Source organism: Dendropsophus ebraccatus, chromosome 9 (assembly GCF_027789765.1).
Source record: "Dendropsophus ebraccatus isolate aDenEbr1 chromosome 9, aDenEbr1.pat, whole genome shotgun sequence".
NCBI classification, from domain to species: Eukaryota; Metazoa; Chordata; class Amphibia; order Anura; family Hylidae; genus Dendropsophus; species Dendropsophus ebraccatus.
Window position 1 is genome coordinate 107,468,292 of NC_091462.1, and position 27,141 is coordinate 107,495,432.

At 45.0% G+C, this 27,141-nt stretch overlaps 1 protein-coding gene across 1 annotated transcript in view; it reads left to right on the forward strand.

Moving 5' to 3' along the window:
* PEMT (phosphatidylethanolamine N-methyltransferase) overlaps positions 1-27,141 on the forward strand; it is a 100,984-nt gene that overhangs the window by 50,043 nt on the left and 23,800 nt on the right. The window contains exon 4 of the mRNA XM_069982150.1: positions 2,226-2,371. Within this exon, the coding sequence (XP_069838251.1) occupies positions 2,226-2,371 (146 nt within the window). The remainder of the gene's footprint in view (positions 1-2,225; positions 2,372-27,141) is intronic.

A 27,141-nucleotide genomic window follows, 5' to 3' on the forward strand; every position in this document is an offset into this window, starting at 1 on the left:
TATAACATGCACTGTCCCTTTAAGGTCACAAAGTTCCCTTATAAAACTACTCTCACATACCGAATGGTCTTTGGACAGGATTCAGAGCTTGCTGACCTCGGAGGACAGAGCGCTGGATGGGGTCCAGATGGGAGATTTATGGAAACAATGTCTGACTATAAACACTACATGGACTTTATGGCGGAAAATCCAGAGTCCAGGACCGTCCCAAACTACAACAAGTATAGATGGTTTCTGATCTCAGTAAATGTATTTCTAGTGGAAACGGAAACCCATTATCCGCATGTGACTGTAAATTGTCCATATGCTAATAGATATAGTGCGCTCCACCACAGTCAGCATTTATCTGTCTATGGAAAGATAGACTGGAGATAGATAGAAGGGTGGAGTAATAGTAGAGGTATAGTAGATAAAGAGTGTAGTAGCTGATAAGGGGAGTAGCAGTAGTGGGAGTAGTAGTAGTAGTAGCAATAGGAGGAGTAGTAGCAACAGCAGTATTGGGAGTAGCAGTAGTGAGAGTAATAGTATCAGTAGTGGGAGTAGTAGAAGTAGAAGTTGCAGCAGCAGTAAAGGGAGTAGTAGTAGCAGCAATAGTAGTGGGAGTAGTAGCAGTCGTGAGAGTAGTAGTAGCAGCAATAGTAGTGGGAGTAGCTGTGGGAGTGATAGAAGTAGCAGTAGTGGGAGTAATATTGGGAGTAGTAGTAGCAGTAGTTATAGTAATAGTATCAGTAGTGGGAGTAGTAGTAGTAGCAATAGTAGTAGGAGTAGAAGTAGCAGCAGCAGTAAAGGGAGTAGTAGCAATAGTAGTAGCAGTTGTGACAGTAGTAGTAGCAGCAATAGGAGGACTAGTAGCAATAGCAGTAAAGGGAGTAGCATTAGAAATAGTAGTGGGAGTAGTAGTAGCAATAATAGTGGGAGTAGTAGCAGTCGTGAGAGTAGTAGTAGCAGCAATAGTAGTGGGAGTAGCTGTGGGAGTGGTAGAAGTTGCAGTAGTGGGAGTAACATTGGGAGTAGTAGTAGCAGCAGTAGTGGGAGTTGTAGTTACAGGGTGGCATGGCATTGTGCTGGGTCCTCACCCACTCTCTCTTGATCTGGGTCTCTTGCTCTCGGGGCTCCTTAGTGCCCAACTGCTGCTGCTCCTGGAGGATCTGCTGAGTACATGTGGCAGAGATCTCCAGGGTGCAGATTCGGCAGCGCCGGATTCAGCAGGGGGCGCTCTGACCTGAAGGAAGAGCAGCAGCTTGCAAAATCAGAGGGCAAATTTTTTTTTTTTCTTAAATCGAATTTGAAAATCGAAAATTGAGTTAAGGGCAAATTAATTCAATTAATCGCCCAGCCCTGCATGAGACTTAGAGATGAGGATGGATGGATGTAGGATACATGAATACAGTATAAGATAGACGGCTAATAAAGGGAAACTAGCAGAAGGGTAGAAGAGAAGACTGTAACCTTCTGTTATGTTCTCATAGCACACGGGATGCTGATAATTTCATATTTACAGCTTCAGCATTGTTAAAGCTAAATAATTATGTAAATTAGGTGGTTTGGTGCACTGGGGGCGGGACTACCACTGATCCACCTGCCCCTCCTCATGAATAGTTCAGCGTAGCTGTCCAGTGGCATCACAGAGTGGCCGGCGGATCAGTGCACTGAGGGTGGCAGTCCCTCAGTTGCTTGTAGGAGGACATGGGTGGGGCATTGATTGCTCAGGGGTGGGACTTAGCCTTATCCCATGGGCTGGGCATTGTTCAGGGGTGAGACTTTGCACTATCCCATGGGCGGGGCGTTGATTGCTCAGGGGTGGTACTTAGCACTATTCCATTGGCAGGGCATTGATTGTTCAGGGGTGGGACTTAGCACTATCCCATTGGCGGGGCATTGATTGCTCATGGCTGGTACTTAGCACTATTCCATGGGTGGGGCATTGATTGCTCATGGGTGGTACTTAGCACTATTCCATGGGTGGGGCATTGATTGCTCAGGGGTGGGACTTAGCACTATCCCATGGGCGGGGCATTGTTTACTCAGGGGTGGGACTTAGCACAAACCCAGCTCTTATCTGTCATTGTTAGACATGAGACTTTCCATAAAAAGTAGAAAAGCGCACGTGTCCTTGCCAGGTCACCCTATTTTTAGCTCTGGCACCTGGAAGTGTTTGGGGGTGAGAGTCACCATCATGTTCTGTTTATCGTCTCTTTCTGACAAGTGTTTATGACTCTTTGCAGCTTCTCGGAGGCGATCTCCAGTCAGCCCCACTCGTGGCTCCTGAAGAGGCCAGAATTCTATTATCTCGGAGTGGTGCTGGTGGCGGCCGGCGGCGTGCTTGTTATCTCCAGTTTCCTGGCGCTGGGCTTTGTTGGAACCTATCTCGGTAATTTCTTCATTTCACATCAGATCTTATTTGTTACAGTGGGCTTGTAGATTGGATTATATTGATGGCAGCTCAGCAGAGAAAACCCCATGTGATGTCTGTGTGGATGTATATTATCGTCTGCCTCGCACATCACTTGCTCAACAAGTTTTCTTTACCAAAGTGGAATTGCAAAAATTGCAGTAGGATTTGTGTAATCTGTAAGTGCTACGAGCCCGACACCTGGTAAGAAAACGTGAAGGAGGAAATAGACGTATTATATTATGGATCTATATTCCATGTTACTTCTCCAGGGGGGTGTACTTACATTGTGCTTGTCTATCACCACCTCTGATATACAGTATTTCAATGCTGGTGGGAACCAAAACCCCAGCAAACAGTAATTCTGGTCAAGAAAATAACTAATCTTGGCCAAAGTCCTCATACCGTTTTGTGGATACAGCTCCTATGTAGACCCGTGTATCTCTGTTATTGCAGACTTCAAACAAAACTTGGTATACTACTACACTGCATACATTAAATTAACAAGAAATAAGATATTAAAAGAAGGCATAATGACAGCAGGATCAGACTACACAGGGCTCATCTGTAGTCTGTTGCCATGGTGACTTATAGGTTTAGATAGAAGCTGTAAACACAGGGGGAAAGTTCTGAAACTGGTGAAAAGTAGAATTGTCTTAGTTGCCCCTAGCAACTAATCAGATTCCACTTTACATTCCTCACAGATTCTTTGAAAAGTAAAAGGTGGAATCTGATTGTTTGCTAGGAGCAACTAAGACAAACACCAGTTTGATAAATCTCCCCACAATGTTAGGAGATTTTCTTATTAAAACTGTTAGCAAGCAGCACTGTGGTATGTGGTATTACATCTCGGCTCCATTCACCTCCGGGGATCTGAGCTACAATGCCACACACAACATGGGGTCAGGTGTGGCGCTGTTTAACTAGGTGTTTCAAATTCTGCATAACTCCTTTAAGATAGCAAGAAGCGTATTGATGGAAGAGAATTTGACTGCTGGGTCAGACTACACAGGGTTTGTTGTCTGTTCCCATGGCAACACATAGGTCTACATATGAGTTGTAAACACAATATAGTTTTCACCGTCAAGATTAATTCTGAAGTAATTTTAAGATGTTTGGCCAGGGCTGGTGCCATGGTTTTCATTTGGATTTCATTTCATTCAGATTGCCTAAAAATCTTGCACCGTTTTTTGTGTACAGCACCTATGGAGACCTAAGGCCTTATTTACACGTTTCATGCACAGCCAGTATATACGGACGGCGTGCAACTGAATGGAGTTCGGGCTTCCTGGCTTCCTGTATCACTATGATGACGGGAGCTCTGAAACTGTTAACATTTTCGCGGTACTGTACTGACAGAACCGCGCGACTGTGTCAGTACACTACCGCAAAGATTTAACCTGATTCAGAGCTCCTGGCATCATAATGATACCGGAACGTCCATGAATCCTGTCTGTAGCACATTTTCCGTAAGTACCAGTTAAAGGGGAACTATCAGCAGGGTAGAAGACTCCAACCTTCCGTTATGTTCCCATAGGGCCCCGAACACTGAGAATGTAGGTAATTTTTTTGCAGTTTTTTTAATTTCTCACTTTAATCAATAAGCTTGTAAAGTGAGTAACAAAAACATACCTAATACACCTGTGAATTTTTTGTTATTGAAATAATAGCACCCCACACCCCTATTATTTTATTAAGAGGAAAAAAAATCTGTATTCAAGATGTCTGTATCTGAAAAACAAAAAAGGAGAGCGACATAAACCTTAGCAAATTAAGCATGCGCTTCCCTGCTGCGCTAAGAGATGCGGCTACTGCATGACGCTGTAAATTGCAGACATGAGTTGAACTTGATGCTGCCTACAGTTCACAAGCGCATACGCTAGCTGTGATGACTAGGTCAGCAACAATAAAGCCAAATAGGTGCAGAACAGTCTGCATTGTATCTTCATCTGCACTGCAGCCTCTAGTGATCATATTCTTATCACTTGAGGCTGCAGTGCAGCTGAAGATACAAACATGAGCAGGGGAAGTGGTATGTGCAAAGTCCCTACTAAGGGGCAGAACACCCATTCTTTTGACAGGTTTTCTGCTCCACCACAGTTATAAGTGATCTGTATAGATCACTGCCTATTGTCAGACCCCCCCGGGGGTTTAGCGCTTAACCTCTTCCTTGCACTCAGCCCAGCAAGTAGGGGTGGGTGGACACAGTAAGCAGATGAGTGTCCCCAAACGACGGCTCAGTTTAGTATATGTCTAATAGATGGGTGATATGGGTGTGTGAGCCCTATTATATGCCAGTATGTCAGGACATTATATGATGTATAACAGCTACAGGTTTTGCAGCAGTTTGGATTGTAATTTCCAGCCAACGGATTCAAGACCCTTAAGGGCTTAAAAGTCCGGCCTTAGGATTTTTTATTTTTTTTTGAAACTGCAGTGCACGAGGGGGAAAATAACAAACCATACCCACTCACCTCTTCCCGTGCCTCTTCAGCGCTTGATTGCCGCTCCGGGATCTCCACCAGAGCCAACATCACAACCTGGCTGATGTACTGGTTGCTCAGCCAGTCAGCGACTGGGGCAGGATGCCATTCCAGTCATTGATTGGCTGAACTGGCTGTCCATTAGCCGGGACCACCATTCCCCAAGTCGTGGCTTCAACTCAACTTGGGGGAAATGCCTTCCGACGGGATTCCCGGGGCCAGCCAGATGGCGCATCGCGGACACAGGGAGAGAGTAAGCAATGCTTTCATGTATGTGTGTGTGTGTGTATATACATATATATATAATCTTTGAAAAAACATTGTTTTGGTATTGAGAATCATAATACTAAACTAGGTATCGGTATCGTGACATCTTAATATGTGTGTATATATATAATAAAACAATCAATATTACAGTAAGTGATGTTTTTACTGAGCGTGTGATCAGAAGAAAAGGAAACCAATAATAATCTATAATAATTATAGCATGAGTGGTTTCATGTTTTCCCTAAACACAGTTGGACAGTGAGGGGTTAATAAGGTGTTCGGGATTTCCCTTGTGTACGGATTTTTAGAATACCTCAGCATGGGATCGGCCCAATAATATTTACACAAAATAAAATTAAAAAACCCTAAGTAGCGGCCAGGGGTCCTGTTGTTTTTCCTGCTCCCCGGCCGCAGTGTTTGTGTTCCTCAGTTCCTGCTGTATGTGGTTCCAGCGGTCTGGTTATGAGTCGGCACTTTTCACAGTAGTCATGTCGCGTCCCGCACATTAGCCCCGGATGAGCGTCCCTCCCTGCCGAATAGCTGCACACACACTGACAGCTCCATCTGAACAGAGGCGGCTATGTATACAATGTATGGCTCTTCTCATCTACATACCTGCGTCATCAGGCGGCACAGCGCACAATGACCTTTCACAACCAGCCTAATACTTCTCCTCTCCTCTTTTTCACCGGTAACGTCTGTCGTGTTTGTATAAGAAAAGTTTTAAAAAAAAATTTAATTTTTAAAATGTTGCGTTAACATGAAATTATTCTCCTCCCGCTGACGTCGTTCTGGAATTTATGTCACTGCCCGAGGAATATCAGTGACATAGAACAGAATAAAAATCCGGATACTGTCAGGTATCAAAGGAAGGTGTGGCATGTTTCATCCTGATCTTCCTGCTTCATAAAAGCACTCACAGGTGTCCTATACTCCTGGGTTGCCGTCCTATATCACAAAATTTCATGTCAAATAGATCTGAGGATACTCTTAGGTCTGGTATCTGATAACTATGTGACGGCCCATCAAAATCTGTGCAGTTGCTGAGATGTTGGACCCCATCAGGTCCCCATTGAGTGCTATGGAGCGAATAGTTAAAAGGGAAAGTGTCACCTAAATTTTCTTTTACTGATTAGAGTCGGATACTAAAAGTTATTATTTTATTCTAATCCATTTCTATTTTTTTTATTTCACTTTTTATACTATGTTATGGGGGCTGCCATCTTGCCTGGGCTGTTTTTAACAGCATTTAGTGACATGCTTTACAGCAAGCCTCATGGACATAGACGACAACAGACAGACTCAGTATTGAATGTGATGAATGTGAAACATTAATGAACGCGCTCTTTAACATGGGAAGAGGTCATTTCACAGGGAGCTGCTATTGTCTTCTTTATCTACTGGTGTCACATGATGCTGCAATGCTGTACAGATCACTTAACAACAGCCTCCTCTTACCACCACAGACACAACAGGAAGTCTCAGCTTAGTTTTAGCCCCAGTGGTGAGAATGAAAACTGCAAGATGATTCCCTTTTTAAATTCAATTCATTCACCCCCATACGATTAGAGTAGAGAGGGTTAATGAGGATGCCTGACAGTCAATTCCTCTTAATGTGGCCATCTTGATTTGGGGTCCTCCATGGTTCCAGCATCTATTCCTCTCTATGTTAATAGATAAGTTGACGGATTGAGAGGAAATGTGTGACGGATACGCAGGGTGTGGCCCATAACATCACACACGCCTCTGAGGAGTAAGAGCTGGAATCTGATTGGCTACAATAGGCCACACCCCTGCGTATCCCTTACACTGATTTTAATAGCTCCCCCTGTCTTATGTTTGTGTCTCTTCTTCATAGCTTTTCTTTTATTTCTCACCTTGTTTGACCTCAGTATAATATTTTATGATTATATAACGGGGATTTAGCTGTGTTCTTTACTTTAATTTGAATTCCTCAGTGGGTGATGTAACATGGCGGGGCAGTCGACAGGCGCAGAGTATAAGCAGAGCTGCTAAGAACTAGGAAGTCATAGTCTGGAAAAACACAGCTTACCTTTCCCCCCTCGGTGTCCGAGCCAGCGGCGGTCCGCCCCATGCCCCCGGTACAATAGGCGCTGCCAGAATTACATGTACCTAGGCTGGAAAGTCAACAAAAAGAAAGGAATTCAGCTCCTTAGGATTTCCAATGAATGGCGGAGGGGAAGAAGCAAGCTCAGTACATGAAGCCTATAGGGACATATTGGAACATATTAGTCATATAGGAAATGCAGGATGGGTGGAGAAGTGGACGCGGTCAGGTCAGGGACTGGTCTTTTACGTCATTGGTAAATCACCCGACTGATGTGGAATGTATAGAAAAATATACGGTATAACTAGAAAATGTATGGGGCGGCTGATCTCAGCACTAATGCATCTAAAAGGAATGGCAAAAACATATATATATCTATATATAGGTCAGATCGGCATCGGGTGAAGGAGGCAGCGCTGTATGAAGTATCATATGTCCCCCTATGGAACTCCAGCCATGCGGAGAGTACACTGTGTAGCCGGCCTCCTCGATTGCCCCTCATAAATGGAGATATCCACTAATAAGGAATGCTGACTAATCAATTCCCTTAGATAGAAATAAGACCCACATGACCCAAATTAGCAGAATATACCTGTGCTCACATGTCAGTACCTTAGGTCTTCCCCATTCTGTGTGAGCAGCAGTGGTGAGTGCAATACCATATTCATACTTGTGTTGTTTGGGGGCAGCCTTCCCCGCCGGTGGTGCTGGCTGGGTTATGGGGGGGCATTTTGGGTTTGGTCCCGTGACATTGGGGTTGCAGGGCCATTCCATGGCCTCCCTTCCCTGCATGTGCACGCTTTGCGGGGTTGGCGGTCGCAGTGTGGAGTTAAAGTAGGGACCTGTGTGAACCAGGGGACTTGCACTTGGTTTACGGGGCAATATGGTTTGATCAAATTATATACCGACATCCTGGGGTTGGTTTTTAAAATAGGCCTAATGGCACTAGTATCAGCCATAGGTGGGATGTGCAGTGGCACCTTTCTCTCTATGTTGTATCCCTTAGATTGTCATATAAATATGGGTGGCAAATCCAAGAAAGATAAACAACTGTATTCTCATAAATAAATGCAATACTTCTTTATTAGTATATCAAAAGAACAAGACAAACATCTTAAAAACATTTAAAAAACACAGAAAAAACTTCACTGGACCGGGCAAAATAACCACGGTACCAGAACCCCCCGACTGGTACAAATGTGACACCCCCTCCTATAAGTCCAAATAATATACAGCAATACTGAAGAAAAAATAAATGGTTAAATGTACACAATTATATCTCTGCCTAAATCTGGATGGACACAAAACCTGAAGTGACTCAAGGTAACCGAAAAAATACACACTGATGGGAAAGTAAGGAAAAATATCACCATAGGAGTGGGTCCATATCGGGGTCGAAGACCCCCACGCGTTCCGTCTCTGTAACAAAAGACTTTCCCTTGAGTCACTTCAGGTTTTGTGTCCATCCAGATTTAGGCAGAGATATAATTGAGACAATTTAGGTAGCAGTGTCCTGTCCTCTCTTTGTATGGTATCCCTTAGATAGAACTGTACACCTCTCCGTTGACCCTCTGTGACCTGGTATAGTGTATTCACCATAGACAGCCCAAAACTTGGTTCATTCCGGAGTGAAGTAATAGCCGCCCGTGTCCTGTACACTCCGGCCCAGTCCGGCTCCCTAATAGCTCCGGCTTCTTGTAATGTTGTATGTAATTACCTTGTTTTTTTTCTTTCTAATAACAGTACAATGTCCTCATGTAGCCGGGGGCAGCACGTGAGCGGCCGGGTGTGTCTAATTGATCCAAACAGTAGGGGCCGGCGGCAAGCGGTTTACTTAAAGGAATTTACTAAAAAGCAGCTTTATAACTTTGGATAAAGTTCTAAGAAAAATGCTGTATGAAACGATCACAGGGCATCCTGGCGATCAGCTGTCGTCTATGGTAAAACCTTTGTTCTGTTTCTCTACAGTGCCCCCGCAGGTGAAATTAAGTATTACACCATTTTCTGTGCACATGTGGACATGCTGGGGAGTAGTAGGAGATATAATCTGTTGCAAAACTACAAATCCCATCATGCCTGGACAGCCTTCGGCTGTCCAGGCATGATGGGAATTGTAGTTTTGCAGCAGCTGGAGGGCGGAAGGTTCCCCATCCCTGGAATAAAGAACAATCACAGTGGCTGACATGATGGGTGACACATCTATCATGTTTTCCTTAGTGCATGTATAGCTATAGAGCTGTCTCCCAGTATTGCGGTCAGTGGGACACCTATTACAGGGGGGATCAGCATTGATCGTCCTCTCTCACCTGCCCTCGGACAGACGCCACTCGCCCCCCCCCCTTCCACCGGCCAGGTAAACAATGCACAGCACCGGATGGTGAGTCACCACCGGCTCAGATTGAGGTTTCTGTGTCATGGTGAGTAACTGTGTGAGAATGAAAAGCCGCCATTGTTGGCCTGACTGCGTAACGCTGCATTGTGTGCAAACTGTAGGTCAACATGATCAGACCCCGAGGGGAAGAAGGGCGTCTATATCCTTATTATCCTGCCATTATGCACAGCCTGTATGTTATTTCTGTTCATTTTATTTCTATTCAGATGGTGTTTTGGATGAGCGTATATGGGGGAATCAGATTATACGGCCATACACTTTCAGTACTTCAGTTATCTGACTGCTCTTCCTCCTCTCTTAGGGCCCTATTCCACCGGCTGATTATCGTTCGCATAATCGTTAACGATTAACGATCTCAAACAGCCGCTATTGCGAAAGACCTGAAAACGTTCACTCATTTCCATGGAACGATAATCGTTACTTATGATCGTATTTGCGATAGTTATTTCTTTGCTATTGCGTTCGCATCTACTGCGAATGTCCGAACTGCATCTTATTCAATGCAAACGAGGTTTTATAGGTCTTATAAAGCGATCAACAATTTCTCGTTCGGTCATTAATCGTTAACTGCATTTCAACCGAACGATCATCGTTTAAATTCGAACAATTTAACGATAATCTGAACGATAATCGTCCGGTGGAATAGGGCCCTTACCCTGACACAGCACACTCATGCTGCGTTTACACGGAACGATTATCGTGGGAATTTGACGAATTCGAACGATAATCGTACGTGTAAACGCAACAAACGATCTAACGACGAGCGAGAAATGGTTCATTTTGATCTTTGAACATGTTCTTAAATCGTCGTTCGTCATTCGCAAAAAATTCGCAGATCGTTCCGTGTAAACAGTCGTTCATCGATTTTACCTATGTGCAAGATAGGCTTAAGCGATCGCAAAACGAATTTTCCGTACGATATATCGTTCCATCTAAACGCTGATCGTTATTAAAAAATAATCGTTTCTTCGAAATCGTTAATCGTACGATCGGGCGAATTATCGCTCTGTGTAAAGTAAACCCAGCATCAGTTTGCCTGATCACACATATGTTCTTAATGGGGTTAATAGGTCGCTGTCAGACACCTCTGGTTTTCTCATTAGGCATTAAAGTCCACTACATCCATTCCCCTGACAACATCCACACACCCTCATAGACTTAAAGGGGTTGTCCAGCGAAAATCTTTTTCTTTCAAATCAACTGATATCAGAAAGTTAGATAGATATGTAATTTACTTCTGTTAAAAAAAAATCTCAAGTCTTCCCATACTTATCATCTGCTGTATGTCCTGCAGGAAATGTTGTCTTATTTTCAGTCTGACACAGTGCTCTCTGCTGACATCTCTAGCCGAGACAGGAACTCTATCTCGGTTTTATATGACTCCCCATAGAAAATCTCTCCTGCTCTGGATAGTTCCTGACTCGGCCAGAGATGTCAGCAGAGAGCACTGTGTAAGACTGAAAATAAGACATTTCCTGCAGGACATACAGCAGATGATAAGTATGGGAAGACTTGAGATTTTTTAATAGAAGTAAATTACAAATCTATACAACTTTGTGACACCAGTTGATTTGAAAGAAAAAGATTTTTGCTGGACAACCCCTTTAAAGGAGAAGTCCGGCGAAAATGTTTATTAAAGTATTGTATTGCTCCCCAAAAGTTATACAAATCCCCAATATACACTTATTACAGAAAATGCTTATAAAGTGCTTTTTTCCCTGCACTTACTACTGCATCAAGGCTTCACTTCCTGGATAACATGATGATATCACTTCCTGGATAACATGATGATATCACTTCCTGGATAACATGGTGATGTCACTTCCTGGATAACATGGTGATGTCACGACCTGACTCCCAGAGCTGTGGAGGCTGTGGCTGCTGGAGAGGATGATGGCAGGGGGACACTGAGGGACACAGGGCACTGGAGGGACACTGAGCATCTCTCTGCCATCATCCTCTCCAGCAGCCACAGCCCACACAGCTCTGGGAGCCGGGTCGTGACATCACCATGTTATCCAGGAAGTGACATCACCATGTTATCCAGGAAGTGACATCACTGTGTTATCGAGGAAGTGACATCACTGTGTTATCGAGGAAGTGACATCACCGTGTTATCCAGGAAGTGACATCACCGTGTTATCCAGGAAGTGACATCACCATGTTATCCAGGAAGTGACATCACCATGTTATCCAGGAAGTGACATCACCATGTTATCCAGGAAGTGACATCACCATGTTATCCAGGAAGTGAAGCCTTGAGTGCAGGAACAAAAACACTTTATAAGCATTTCCTGTAATAAGTGTATATTCCTGATTTGTACAGCTTTTAGGGGGAAATACAATACTTTAATAAAAATATTTGCTGGACTTCTCCTTTAACCTGTTCGACCCGCACCACCAACACTTAGCTGACATGCTCTTATGTGTATGAGCGCCTATAGAGCTCAGTTGTTAGATCACATGTCTGACAACAAGGACAACAAGTCTGTTTCCTAGGACGATGAGCAGAAATGTAAAAGCTGCAAATGAATAAATAAAGAAAGCATCCTGAAATATCTCGTAAGGGTAGCTTCACACGTACCGTATCGCTGCGTTTTTATTGCGTTTTTATAGCTGCGTTTTTATCGCTGCGTTTTTGGTGCGTTTTTACATGCGAGTTTTGATTTTCACATGAAAATCATGTGAAAATCAAAACACATGTAAAAAAACGCAGCGATAAAAATGCAGCGATACGTTACGTGTGAAGGCACCCTAAAGCTGGGTTCACACTACGCTTATGCACCTATTTCTCCATCCCTTTTTTTGCAAAAAATGGATGAAAAAATAAAATTGCAAATGTGTGCATCCGTTTTGATCTGGTTTTCGTTGTTTTTCCATTATAAAAAAAAAGAAAAAGTCTCAAACTGCATCAGTTTTTTCATTGTACACCCGTTTTTGTGTACGTAAAAAAACCTGATGTTTTGATCTGTTTTTTATCCTTACTTTTTTTATAATGGGTCTATGGAAAAACGGATCAAAACGGATGCAATTGTGTGCATGTGTTTTGATCCGTTTTTCCATTAACCCATTATGAAAAAAAAAATAAAAGGATAAAAAACAGATTGCAAAAATGTAGTGTGAATCCAGTCGGATCACTACAGACACCAAAGGATGCGTATAGTTGTATAGACTCACAGGGCGAGATTTATCAAACATGGTGTAAAGTGAAACTGGCTCAGTCTCTCCTAGCAACCAATCAGATTCCACCTTTCATTTTCCAAAGAGTCTGTGAGGAATGAAAGGTGGAATCTGATTGGTTGCTAGGGGCAACTGAGCCAGTTCTTCTCCCAGGACTCTGGTTTCTTCCTACACTCCTGACTGGGTTAATGTGGAATTTAGGTTGTGAGCCCCAATGGGGACAGAGACCAACGTGAGTCATGTACAGGGCTGTGGAGTATGTTGGTGCTATATAAATAAAGATTTATATAAAGCAATGGTCTCCAACCTGTAACTCTCAGCTGATAAATAAAACAACTCCCAGCATGGCTGTCAGGGCTGTATTCTTTCTATCCTTCCAATACTTATGAGCTGCTGTATGTCCTGCAGGAAGTGGTGTATTCTCTCCAGTCTGACACAGCGCTCTCTGCTGCCACCTCTGTCCATGTCAGGAACTGTCCAGAGCAGGAGAGGTTTTCTATGGGGATTTGCTGCTGCTCTGGACAGTTCCTGACATGGACAGAGATGGCAGCAGAGAGCACTGTGTCAGACTGGAAAGAATACACCACTTCCTGCAGGACATACAGCAGCTGATAAGTACTGTAAGCTTTTTAAACTGAAGTTATAAGGTTCCCTACCCCTGCTCTAGACAGTGGTTCAGTGGACTCCATAGATACAATGTCCCATCTATTACAGGCAGTCATGGCGGTTGGTGCCGCTCCTCCTCTATATATAAGCTTCTTATTATTGTCCGGTGTCTCCTTATATAAGGAAGATGAATCACGTCGTGTCCCATAGACCTTCAATAAGTGTCACAAAACATCTGGAAAATGCTAGAAGTCTGCGATGTAGGTTAAGCTGGCGTGAGGCCCTCGGAATAAGGTTACTGTGCCACTTATCCCTGCCAGCATCCTGTGCATTGTCGGGGAAAAGCTTTGTATCGCTCTCTGCATTCTCATAAAGACAATAACTCATCTCTGACGGCCGACCACCTGCGCTACACGGCCGAGCCCCCCCCCCATTCGTCTTCATCACCGTCACACCTTGCTCTCAAAGCGGCCTTGGCATTTTTTAGACTTCATTGTCTCCCTCTGCCTGTCCTACTTACTGACGCGGAGAGACTGCCAAATGCGTAGGCCAGACCTCCCCTGTATAATACCTGACATCCAGAGACCACTGCGGCCAGCCAGAAGCCATACTGAGAAGTATCCGAATATATGTACACTGTGACCCCACCAGCAGAAAAGTGAGTGCAGCTCTGGGGTATAATACAGGATGTAACTCAGGATCAGTACAGGATCAGTAATGTAATATATGTACACAGTGACCCCACTAGCAGAATAGTGAGTGCAGCTCTGGAGTATAATACAGAATGTAACTCAGGATCAATAATGTATGTACACAGTGACTGCACCAGCAGAATAGTGACCGGACCATAGCATTTGCCTTATAGCTCATTACATTGAAGTTCTGAAATCCTCTGTGCTGCAGCGTAGGCCGGAGGGCTTGATGCTGCATTGATGATCTGTTTTGCTGTCCTCCTCTGTGGTACCAGTCGCAGCTTTGATTGTTTGTGTTTCAGCCCCACAGCGCGGTGTGTTATACAGGTCAGCCGGTGATGTTAACATGACAGCGACCGCAGAGCGGTGACTAACAGAACAGTGGGAGCCTTTGGACTGGTTGTTGTCTGCTGCCCGGCGGGAGGGTAACTAGCAGATAATACAGCTGTCGGCCATATTAATACACCTTGTTGACGACAGTGATGTCTGCCAGATATACCTGTAATATTCCTATGTACAGCTCTTATAGAGCCATAGACAGGAGCATACAGCCTGGTGTGCCATTCCAGTACGGGGGATAAGTGATGCCCAATATCTGAGTATTGATGGGGATGAAACTGAGCCGGATAGATGATGATAGAATTTTCCCTTTAAAGGGATTGTTCACCAAAATGTTTTTTCTTTCAAATCAACTGGTGCCAGAGATTTGTAATTTACTTCTGTTAAGAAATCCCCAGTCTTCCTGTACATATCAGCTGCTGTATGTCCTGCAGGAAGTGGTGTATTCTTTCCAGTATGACACAGTGCTCTCTGCTGCCACCTCTGTCCATGTCAGGAACTGTCCAGAGCAGGAGAGGTTTTCTATGGGGATTTGCTCCTGCTCTGGACAGTTCCTGACATGGACAGAGTTGTCAGCACTTGAAAGAATACACCACTTCCTTCAGGACATACAGCAGCTGATAAGTATTGGAGGACTGGAGATTTTGAAACAAAAATAACTTTTTGGCATTAGTGAATGTGAAATATTTTTTTTTTACTGATCTACCCCTTTAATGCTTTCACTTCTTTTATCCATTAAGCGGCTCCAAACCTGAGCCGTTCCTTTAAGGCACTCTTGTTAGTGACATACTGATACTGGCATCCATTTACTGACGCGCTGCCCGCCGAATGTTTGCCGTCAGCCTTGGACGTAAGTGAAGAAGAATAAAGTAAAGTCGAGCTAGTGAAGAGAATAGGAAGGTGATGGAGGGGGGTCTCACCTCCTCATCCTTGAGTATCGACACAGATCGTGCAGTAAACCAGGCCGCCACGTACCATAAATTGTGCACATGACTAAGACGGGCGGCAGATCATAAATAATGCATTACGCTGAGATTAGTGCTTGCTTATCGCGTCCAGGACGATTATTTGTGTCTCTTGCCTTGGAGTAACCAACAAATCCATGCATTATGTAAATTGGAATTGTCCGGAAGGTCTCCTGCCCAGACCCCTCATCTGTTACAGCGGCAAGCAGCTACAAAGAGTGTCCAAGAACTGGAGAAGAGAGCGGCCGTAAAAAGGTAACTTGCCTTGGAGGACCTGCCACATCCATGTATTACACAGTGTAATACCTCAGTACACCTGCGGAGGTGCTGCATAGGTACTGAACACCAGCAGTAATGTTTGTCAGACAGCTTACAGCTGATCCCGCTGTATAGAGCTCTAGTGACATCACATCTGGAATACTGTGTCCAGTTCTGGAGATCTCACCTACAGAAAGATACTGATACCATAGAACGGGTCCAAAGACGACTACAAAAATGGTGGAGGATGTGAGGTATAAACCATATCAGGAAAGACTTATGGATGTGAATCTGTATAGTCTGGAGGAAAGAAGAGAAAGGGGGGACATGATGAAACCTTTATATACAGTATGTTACAGGAGGGAAGAAGGGAAAGGGAAGACATGATGGAAACTTTATATATGTTACAGGAGGAAGAAGGGAAATGGAGGACATGATGGAAACCATTATATATGTTACAGGAGGGAAGAAGGGAAAGGGAGGACATGATGGAAACCTTTATATATGTTACAGGAGAAAGACAGGAAAGGAGGGACATGATGGAAACCTTTATGTTACAGGAGGGAAGAAGGGAAAGGGAAGACATGATGGAAACCTTTATGTTACAGGAGGGAAGAAGGGAAAGGGAGGACATGATGGAAACCTTTATATATGTTACAAGAGGAAGAAGGGAAAGGAGGGACATGATGGAAACCTTTATATATGTTACAGGAGGAAGAAGGGAAAGGGAGGACATGATGGAAACCTTTATATATGTTACAAGAGGAAGAAGGGAAAGGAGGGACATGATGGAAACCTTTATACTGTATATGTTAGAGAAGGGAAAAGAGGGACATGATGGAAACCTTTATATGTTACAGGAGGGAAGAAGGGAAAGGGAGGACATGATGGAAACCTTTATATGTTACAGGAGGGAAGAAGGGAAAGGGAGGACATGATGGAAACCTTTATATACAGTATGTTACAGGAGGGAAGAAGGGAAAGGGAAGACATGATGGAAACTTTATATATGTTACAGGAGGAAGACGGGAAAGGGAAGACATGATGGAAACCTTTATATATGTTACAGGAGGGAAGAAGGGAAAGGGGGGACATGATAGAAACCTTTATATATGTTACAGGAGGGAAGAAGGGAAAGGGAGGATATGATGGAAACCTTTATATATGTTACAGGAGGGAAGAAGGGAAAGGGAGGATATGATGGAAACCTTTATATATGTTAAAGGACTAAATAAGGTTCAGGAGGGACATGTTTTAGAAAAACCTAACACAAGAGGACACAGTGAGAGGTTAGTTGGGGAAAAGATCAGATGCAACATGAGAAAATATTACTTTACTGAAAGAGTAGTAGATGCTTGGAACAAACTTCCAGCAGAGGTGGTAGGTAAATCTACAATAACAGAATGTAATTCTGGCTGTTATATACATCTATATCTTTCGAGATACTAAAAAGGCGGACTATATGGACCAGGGGGGCTTCTTCTGCTGACAATCTTCTATGTTTCTTTGATCACTGGGTTCCTAGCCTCAATAGGAGGACATCCTGTCATGTTATTATTGAGGAAGCCATTGAACCTGAAGGGATTGTCCGGCTTTATCCTGTACGTTGGGGCATTGCTCACTGATTTATTTATTATGATACCTTCACCTTATATTGTGTGGCATTATACATTCAGGGTAGGACCAGTGTGACCCTGTTCATCCTGATCCTCCTGATTCTTGAATAGGTTGTAGACCTACAGGGATTGTGGGCCAGAGAGCCGCTGTTTCTGGGATCGGGGATAATTGCTTTTCTTGCCTCTATGTATCCTCTTTGCACTAATGCACGACCCCTATCCCCACCGCCGTGTCGTGTCAGACTTTCCTTCGCTCTTGTGCTCTAGCCCTGTCTTCTTGCTCTTCCTCGAGGGCCACTTTACATGTATTACGCTATGAAGCATCTGGCTGGGAGCCTCTTGTGTTGTTTGTGACTGGAGCGGTAAGTACGATACTTCCCTGATTGCAGCGGTAATCACATCACATAATAAGCCTCCTCTACCGTAATAAGAGTGGCTGCCGCCGTGCTCTGCATAAGCACCGCCGTGTGCATTATATAGATCACAGCGCATACCCCCCTCCCCTTCCCTCAGATCCCCAGTAAATCAGAGTCATTAAGTCATCTTCTTCTGTCAGAGCTGGATAAAACTAGTTCTATCTGATCCCGGGAAAGCTGGGTGTCACCTGGTATAGCCATCATTACCGCTCTCAGCCAAGAACAGTAGGACAGATGAGCCTTGTTTTGCAGTGATGTATTCCTTGTTGCTTTACTAGGCATATCACATTTTTTCAGGAAAGCTGTTAAAGGGGTATTCCACTCAAACATAACTTTTGATATGTTGCTGCCCATGGTGAGACTAACAATTCCTTCCATATTTATTATCTATTCAGTCTCCTTCCCCCAGTTCTGAGCTGCTGCTTTCTGCTGAAGAGACAAAAATCTGTGTGTGAGCTTTTCTCTCTGTCTCCCCCTCCTCCCTTCTGAGACGGCTGATGTCAACAAGTCCCCTGCAGGCTGTATCTGCCACATTGCAGCTTCTTTGTAATGCTGGGAGGGTTAATCTGAGGTCAAGTTGCTGATGAACTCACAGTGATTAATCCTCCCAGCATTATAAAGAAGCTACAATGTTGCAGATAAAGCCTGCCAGGTACTTGTTTACATTAGCCGTCTCAGAAGGGAGGGGGAGACGGAGAGAAAAGCTCACACACAGATTTTTATGTTTTCAGCAGAAAGCAGCAGCTGAGACCTGGGGGGAGGAGACTGAGTAGAGTTATGTCCAAAAGTTTTGAGAATGACACAAATATTATATTTTCACATGACCTGCTGCCCTCAGTTTTTTATGTGTGTTTGCAATTATATTTCTGTATGTGATAAAAACATCTGACAATTATATTATAAGTAACAAAAGCTTATATTGACAGTTGGAATGAGTTAATGCAGCAAGTCAATATTTGCAGTATTGACCCTTCTTCTTCAACTTCTGGACCAAATCCTGACTGATAGCCGTCCATTCTTGCACAATCAATGCTTGCATTTTGTCAGAATTTGTTGGCTTTTGTTTGTCCGCCCGTCTCTTGATGATTGACCACAAGTTCTCAATGGGATTAAGATCTGGGGAGTTTCCAGGCCATGGACCCAACATCTCTGTTTTGTTCCCTGAACCATTTAGTTATCACCTTTGCTTTATGGCAAGGTGCTCCATCATGTTGGAAAAGGCATTGTTGATGGCCAAACTGGTCTTGGACGGTTGGGAGAAGCTACTCTTGGAGGACATTCTGGTACCATTCTTTATTCATGGCTGTGTTTTTAGGCAAAACTGTGAGAGCCGATTACCTTGGCTGAGAAGCAACCCCACACATGAATGGTTTCTGGATGCCGGTTACAGTTGGCATGAGACAAGACTGGTGGTAGCGCTCACCTCGTCTTCTCCGAATAAGCTGTTTTCCAGATGTCCCAAATAGTGATGCACGATGCACCGAAATATCAATACTACTATCGATATTCGGGGCAAAAAAAACGTTCGGTACCTGGATTTCTTGGTATCGATACTTTATGTTAAGATGTGCAATAGCGTAGCTTAACATGGAGTATAGTGCAGAGAACGCGGCCGGCGGCTAGCTGAGCGCTGGCAGTGTTCTCTGTGCTCCCCACCCCCTGCGCGGTTCACCAACTCCTTCTTCATGCTACCCGGTCCCGGTGTCACAGCCCCCCCCCCCTCCGCGCAGCTCACCAGCTCCTGCTTCGGCCCAGGTTCGGCGGCATGCTGCTGTCACTGTCAACATACTATACTGTGAGTCATCTACACTACTACTAACCCCAACATACTATACTGTGCATCTACCATACTTCTACTACTACCCCTAACCTACTATACTGTGTGTCAGCCATAAAACTACTACCCCAACATACTATACTGTGTGTCAGCCATACAACTACTACCCCAACATACTATACTGTGTCAGCCATACAACTACTACCCCAACATACTATACTGTGTGTCAGCCATACAACTACTACCCCAACATACTATACTGTGTGTCAGCCATACAACTACTACCCCAACATACTATACTGTGTGTCAGCCATACAACTACTACCCCAACATACTATACTGTGTGTCAGCCATACAACTACTACCCCAACATACTATACTGTGTGTCAGCCATACAACTACTACCCCAACATACTATACTGTGTGTCAGCCATACAACTACTACCCCAACATACTATACTGTGTGTCAGCCATACAACTACTACCCCAATATACTATACTGTGTCAGCCATACTACTACTACCTCAACATACTATACTGTGTGTCAGCCATACAACTACTACCTCAACATACTATACTGTGTGTCAGCCATACAACTACTACCCCAACATACTATACTGTGTGTCAGCCATACAACTACTACCCCCAACATACTATACTGTGTGTCAGCCATACAACTACTACCCCAACATACTATACTGTGTGTCAGCCATACAACTACTACCCCAACATACTATACTGTGTCAGCCATACAACTACTACCCCAACATACTATACTGTGTGTCAGCCATACAACTACTACCCCAACATACTATACTGTGTGTCAGCCATACAACTACTACCCCAACATACTATACTGTGTGTCAGCCATACAACTACTACCCCAACATACTATACTGTGTGTCAGCCATACAACTACTAGCCCAACATACTATACTGTGTGTCAGCCATACAACTACTACCCCAACATACTATACTGTGTGTCAGCCATACAACTACTACCTCAACATACTATAGTGTGTGTCAGCCATACAACTACTACCTCAACATACTATAGTGTGTGTCAGCCATACAACTACTACCCCAACATACTATACTGTGTGTCAGCCATACAACTACTACCCCAACATACTATACTGTGTGTCAGCCATACAACTACTACCCCAACATACTATACTGTGTGTCAGCCATACAACTACTACCCCAACATACTATACTGTGTGTCAGCCATACAACTACTACCCCAACATACTATACTGTGTGTCAGCCATACAACTACTACCCCAACATACTATACTGTGTGTCAGCCATACAACTACTACCCCAACATACTATACTGTGTGTCACCCATACAACTACTACCTCAACATACTATACTGTGTGTCAGCCATACAACTACTACCTCAACATACTATAGTGTGTGTCAGCCATACAACTACTACCCCAACATACTATACTGTGTGTCAGCCATACAACTACTACCCCAACATACTATACTGTGTGTCAGCCATACAACTACTACCCCAACATACTATACTGTGTGTCAGCCATACAACTACTACCCCAACATACTATACTGTGTGTCAGCCATACAACTACTACCCCAACATACTATACTGTGTGTCAGCCATACAACTACTACCTCAACATACTATAGTGTGTGTCAGCCATACAACTACTACCTCAACATACTATACTGTGTGTCAGCCATACAACTACTACCCCAACATACTATACTGTGTGTCAGCCATACAACTACTACCCCAACATACTATACTGTGTGTCAGCCATACAACTACTACCCCAACATACTATACTGTGTGTCAGCCATACAACTACTACCCCAACATACTATACTGTGTGTCAGCCATACAACTACTACCCCAACATACTATACTGTGTGTCAGCCATACAACTACTACCCCAACATACTATACTGTGTGTCAGCCATACAACTACTACCCCAATATACTATACTGTGTGTCAGCCATACAACTACTACCCCAACATACTATACTGTGTGTCAGCCATACAACTACTACCCCAACATACTATACTGTGTGTCAGCCATACAACTACTACCCCCAACATACTATACTGTGTGTCAGCCATACAACTACTACCCCCAACATACTATACTGTGTGTCAGCCATACAACTACTACCCCAACATACTATACTGTGTGTCAGCCATACAACTACTACCCCAACATACTATACTGTGTCAGCCATACAACTACTACCCCAACATACTATACTGTGTGTCAGCCATACAACTACTACCCCAACATACTATACTGTGTGTCAGCCATACAACTACTACCCCAACATACTATACTGTGTGTCAGCCATACTACTACTAACTCCAACTACTTTAATAAAAACAAAAAAAGGGGAAAATATTGGCATCATCGCACACGTAATTGTACATTTAAATTATCACCTTCCCAATCTCCGTGTTTGCACCAAAAAAAGTCATATATGCAAACATTGTACCAAAGCTGCAAATTAGTGCACACAAAAAAGACTCTCAGGGCCCTACTCCACAGTAGCGATAATCGTCTGAATCTGCCCCATTCGGCTGATCGTTCATTTAGGTTCAGACCTAAAATCGTTGTTCGCCACCAGCGCATCGCTACGGTTGAATAGCAGTGCGCGGCAGCAACCAACGATTTCAGCAGAACCATACATTACCTGTCCGGGCCGCAGGTCTTCTTCTCCCGGTCCCACGCGGCAGCATCGGCTTTGAAGCGGGGCTGTCTGAACTTACAGCTCCGCTCCGAAGCCGATGCAGCCGCACAGGACCGGGAGAAGAAAACCTGCAGCCCGAACAGGTAATGTATGAAATAAGGGCTGCAAGGACATCAGTAACGATGTCCCTGCAGCCCTTGTTTCACGATCATCGGGGCCGTGGAATAGGCCCAGTAAACGAGCGGCGATCTAGCAGATCAGCGCTCGTTTACATCGTTGCTCGGCCCGTGGAATAGGGCCCTCAGACAGCCCTACAGGCTGAAAGATTTAAAAAGTTATAAGAATCAGAATACAGCAATTTTTAGTACATGAATTTAAAAAAAACAAAAACAAAAATATTTAACTTTTGTAACATTTGTACAGTGTAAGTTGTAAATTAAAGTGAAAATATACTGTACCATTGTAATAGTACCGATGTGGGGGCATTATATTGAATTATTATAGGGGGGTTATATGCTAAGTACCAAAATGGTATTGAGTATCGAAATAAAAAAGTTGGTATTGGTATCGAACTCAAAATTCTGGTATCGTGACATCCCTAGTCCCAAACAATCGGAAAGGGGATTCATCAGAGAAAATGACTTTCCCCCAGTCCTCAGCAGTCCACTCCCTGTACCTTTTGCAGAATATCAGTCTGTCCCTGATGTTTTTTTCTGGAGAAAAGTGGCTTCTTTGCTGCCCTCCTTGAGACCAGGCCTTGCTCCAAGAGTCTCCGCCTCACAGTGCGTGCAGATGCGCTCACACCTGCCTGCTGCCATTCCTGAGCAAGCTCTGCACTGCTGGTAGCCCGATCCTGCAGCTGAAACACTTTTAAGAGACAGTCCTGGCGCTTGCTGGTCTTTCTTGGGCGCCCTGGAGCCTTTTTGGCAACAATGGAACCTCTCTCCTTGGAGTTCTTGATGATGCGATAGATTGTTGACTGAGGTGCAATCTTTCTAGCTGCACGTGTTTCTTTAGAGATAATTATGGTTAACAGAAGAGAAACAATGATGCCAAGCACCAGCCTCCTTTTACAGCTGCGTTCAAACTACGTATATTTCAGTCAGTATATGTATATTTCAGTCAGTATTGCATCCAAAACCAGGAGTGGTTTAAAAACACAGAAAGGATCTGTTCACATAATGTTGAAATTGAGTGGATGGCCGCCATTTAATGGCAAATATATGCTGTTATTTTAGAACAACGGCCATTGTATTGAAATAATGGAAGTTATTTACTGTTATATTGCGGCCATCCACTCAATTTCAACATTGTGTGAACAGATCCTTTATGTGTTTTTAATCCACTCCTGGTTTTGGTTGCAATACTGACTGAAATATACTGACTGAAATATGCGTAGTGTGAGCGCAGCTTAAAGTGTCCAGTGGTGCCATTCTTAATCATGACAGATTGATCTCCAGCCCTGTCCTCATCACTACCCGCACCTGTGATAATGGAGCAATCACTGAAACAATGTTAGCTGGTCCTTTTAGTGCAGGGCTGCAATGATGTTGAAATGTGTTTTGGGGGATAAAGTTCATTTTCTAGGCAAATATTGACTTTGCAAGTAATTGCTGTTAAGCTGATCACTCTTTATAACATTCTGGAGTATATGCAAGTTGCCATTTTAAAAACTGAAGCAGTAGACTTTGTAAAAATTAATTGTATCATTCTCAAAACTTTTGGCCATGACTGTAGATAATAACAAGTATGGGAAGACTTCTTAGTCTGACCATGGGCAGCAACATATCAAAAGTTATGTTTGAGTGGAATACCCCTTTAAGGTTTTAGAAAACATAGGCTAATGGTGGGCATAAGGTGGTTTTTGGGATTGACCATCAATATTTGAAGGGGTATTCAGACAAAACTTTTAATAGGTCACAGCCCTGGCTGAGAACATATCAAGCCGGCTATTCTTACCTTTCTGCTCTCCCCTGGTGACCTCCTATGCCATTTTTTGTTCCTTGGTTGAACAATTCCTCCTCGAATTCCAAGATTGACTTGTATTGGCAGTGACAACCTGTGGGCTGTCACTGCCAAGATGAGTCCGTTTTAAGATTGGAGGCGGGATTGTTCAGCCGGGACTCAAAGATGATGTAGGAGAACACTAGGAGAGCAGGGAGACGTTATGTACTCCACCAGGACACCAACATATTAAAAGTTTGTTTTGAGCGGAATACCCCTTTAATCGATGGGGCTCCAATCCTGGGACCCAAAGTGATCAGCAAAATGATGGGGAAATGGATGGGGCTAGGCTGCAGTCCCAGGAAAACCACACTTGTATGCATGGGGCTGTCCCCCGGTAATAATAAAGTGGCCCCTGTATTTAAGGCCTGTGTTTCACGGACAACACAGACAAGGAAGGTCTGTAGTGGAATCTAATGTAATCCGATGCAGTACTCCATCACTTTCCTTCTTGGCCAGATAGTCTTTTCCTGGCCTGGAGATGTGTTTGGATCCTTGTGTTAGGGAAAAACAAATGATGGTCCCAGTAAGCGCAAACCAGATGGGATGGCGTGCTACTGCAGGATGCTGGTTAAGTGGCCTTGAACTCCAAACTAATCACCAACAGTGTCACCAGCAAAGCCCCCTCCCCACCGCCACCATCACATCCCTCCCCACCGCCGCCATCACATGCACCAACAACCATCATACCCCTCCCCACCATCACACCCACCGCCACCATCACACCCCTCCCCACCGCCACCATCACATCCCTCCCCACCGCCGCCATCACATGCACCAACAACCATCATACCCCTCCCCACCATCACACCCACCGCCACCATCACACCCCTCCCCACTGCCGCCATCACATGCACCAACAACCATCATACCCCTCCCCACCATCACACCCACCGCCAACATCACACCCCTCCCCACCGCCGCCATCACATGCACCAACAACCATCATACCCCTCCCCACCATCACACCCACCGCCGCCATCACACCCCTCCCCACCACCACAATCACACCCTCCGCCACCATCACTCCCACTGCCACCATCACACCCCTTCCCACCGCCACCATCACACCCAGCAACAACCATCATACCCCTCCCCACCACCACCATCACACCCCTCCCCACATCACACCCCTCCCCGCCACCACATCACACCCCTCCCCACTGCCACTATCACACCCCTCCCCATCACACCTCTCCCCACCATCACATCTCTCCCCACTTCCACCATCACACCTCTCTCCACCATCACACCTCTCCCCACTACCACCATCACACCTCTCCCCACCATCACACCCCTCCCCACCACCACCATCACACCCCTCCCCGCCACCACATCACACCCCTCCCCATTGCCGCCATCACAGCCCTCGCCACCATCACACCCCTCCCCATCACACCTCTCCCCACTACCACCATCACAACCCTCCCCACCGCCGCCATCACATCCCTCCCCACCATCGCACCCTTCCCCATCGCCACCAGCAAAGCCCCCTCCCCGCCACCATCACAGCCCTCCCCATCACCACCAGCAAAGCCCCCTCCCCGCCGCCATCACACCCCCTCCCCACCACCATCACACCCCTCCCCACCATCACAGCCCTCCCCATCGCCACCAGCAAAGCCCCCTCCCCGCCGCCATCACACCCCTCCCCACCACCATCACAACCCTCCCCACCGCCACCATCACACCCCTCCCCACCATCACAGCCCTCCCCACCGCCACCATCACACCCCTCCCCACCGCCACCATCACACCCCTCCCCACCGCCACCATCACACCCCTCCCCACCGCCACCATCACACCCCTCCCCACCGCCATCACACCCCTCCCCACCGCCACCATCACACCCCTCCCCTATCCCTCACACTGACTCACATGTACAGGCTATCTGCTCGCTTCTACATTTTACATGGCAGTGGTGCAGCCTTCATGAATGTCCCCCTATATGTGTTCCTTCATAGCTTCCAGTTATAGATTTGGAATATAGAAAATGTAAGTAAAAAGGAGTGAGCAGAGTGACTGGTCTGTAGCTTCCCCAATAGTAACATCTAGCAGTGATGTCTTCCCAAGGTCGAGTTCACAACCGTCTATGAACCAGCTCTGTCCATGGCAGCAGCAGCCGCGTGACTAAGGTGCCATGCCACATCCTAATACCCGGGGGTTACCATGACTCACGTGTGTCCTCTGCTCCTTCCTGTACATTAACATATAGATTACATCCCCGTTTTACAAGCCAGAGACCACAATTTTCTTTACAATAATCCAGTAATTCTCGGTATTGTAGCCAGTGAAAGAATTGCCGTGGAGTCGGATGTAACTGAGTGTTCTGCGAAACTGCTAGTAGTGGCCCCAGAAGATGCCCCCTCCCCCCTCCTGTAAGAGCCCCCTGTGCTGGCGTCACCATGAAGAAGACATTCCACCGGGAGACGAGAAAATCGCACCTAAGAAGCAAATAGTGATATCACAGAGCGGTGTCACCCGCAGCACCGCCCCGCTATACCACTCATCTGCCTCCGAGATGAAAAGTAAGGGACGGCGTCACAGGGAAGGCGGAAGACACCCCCCGGCGTCTGAGAATCCACAGTCACCCGCAGAAGATATAGGACGTGAGAGCGGATACAGGGATCCAAACTCAGTACCCCAATATTATATTCTGTTCCAAGGTTTATTATTCTGTACCTCAAATGTCATTATCCTGTACCTCAAATGTCAGTGTGTAGAGAGGATCAAACATCAAAAAATCTTAGGTTTTATTGAACTCGATCCTTGTCGAACCTTCCGCATTTGATTCCCGATGTCTTCCCGTTCTGTGGGGAAGAAGAAGACAGCCCGGGGACCGCCTGGAATTCCGGGATTCAGCCTAGGTAATAGGCCGTTTCCCTGATGTTTGATCATCTCTATCAGCGTGTCACTATCCTGTACCCCAAGTGTCATTATCCTGTACCTCAAGTGTCACTATCCTGTACCCCAAGTGTCACTATCCTGTACCCCAA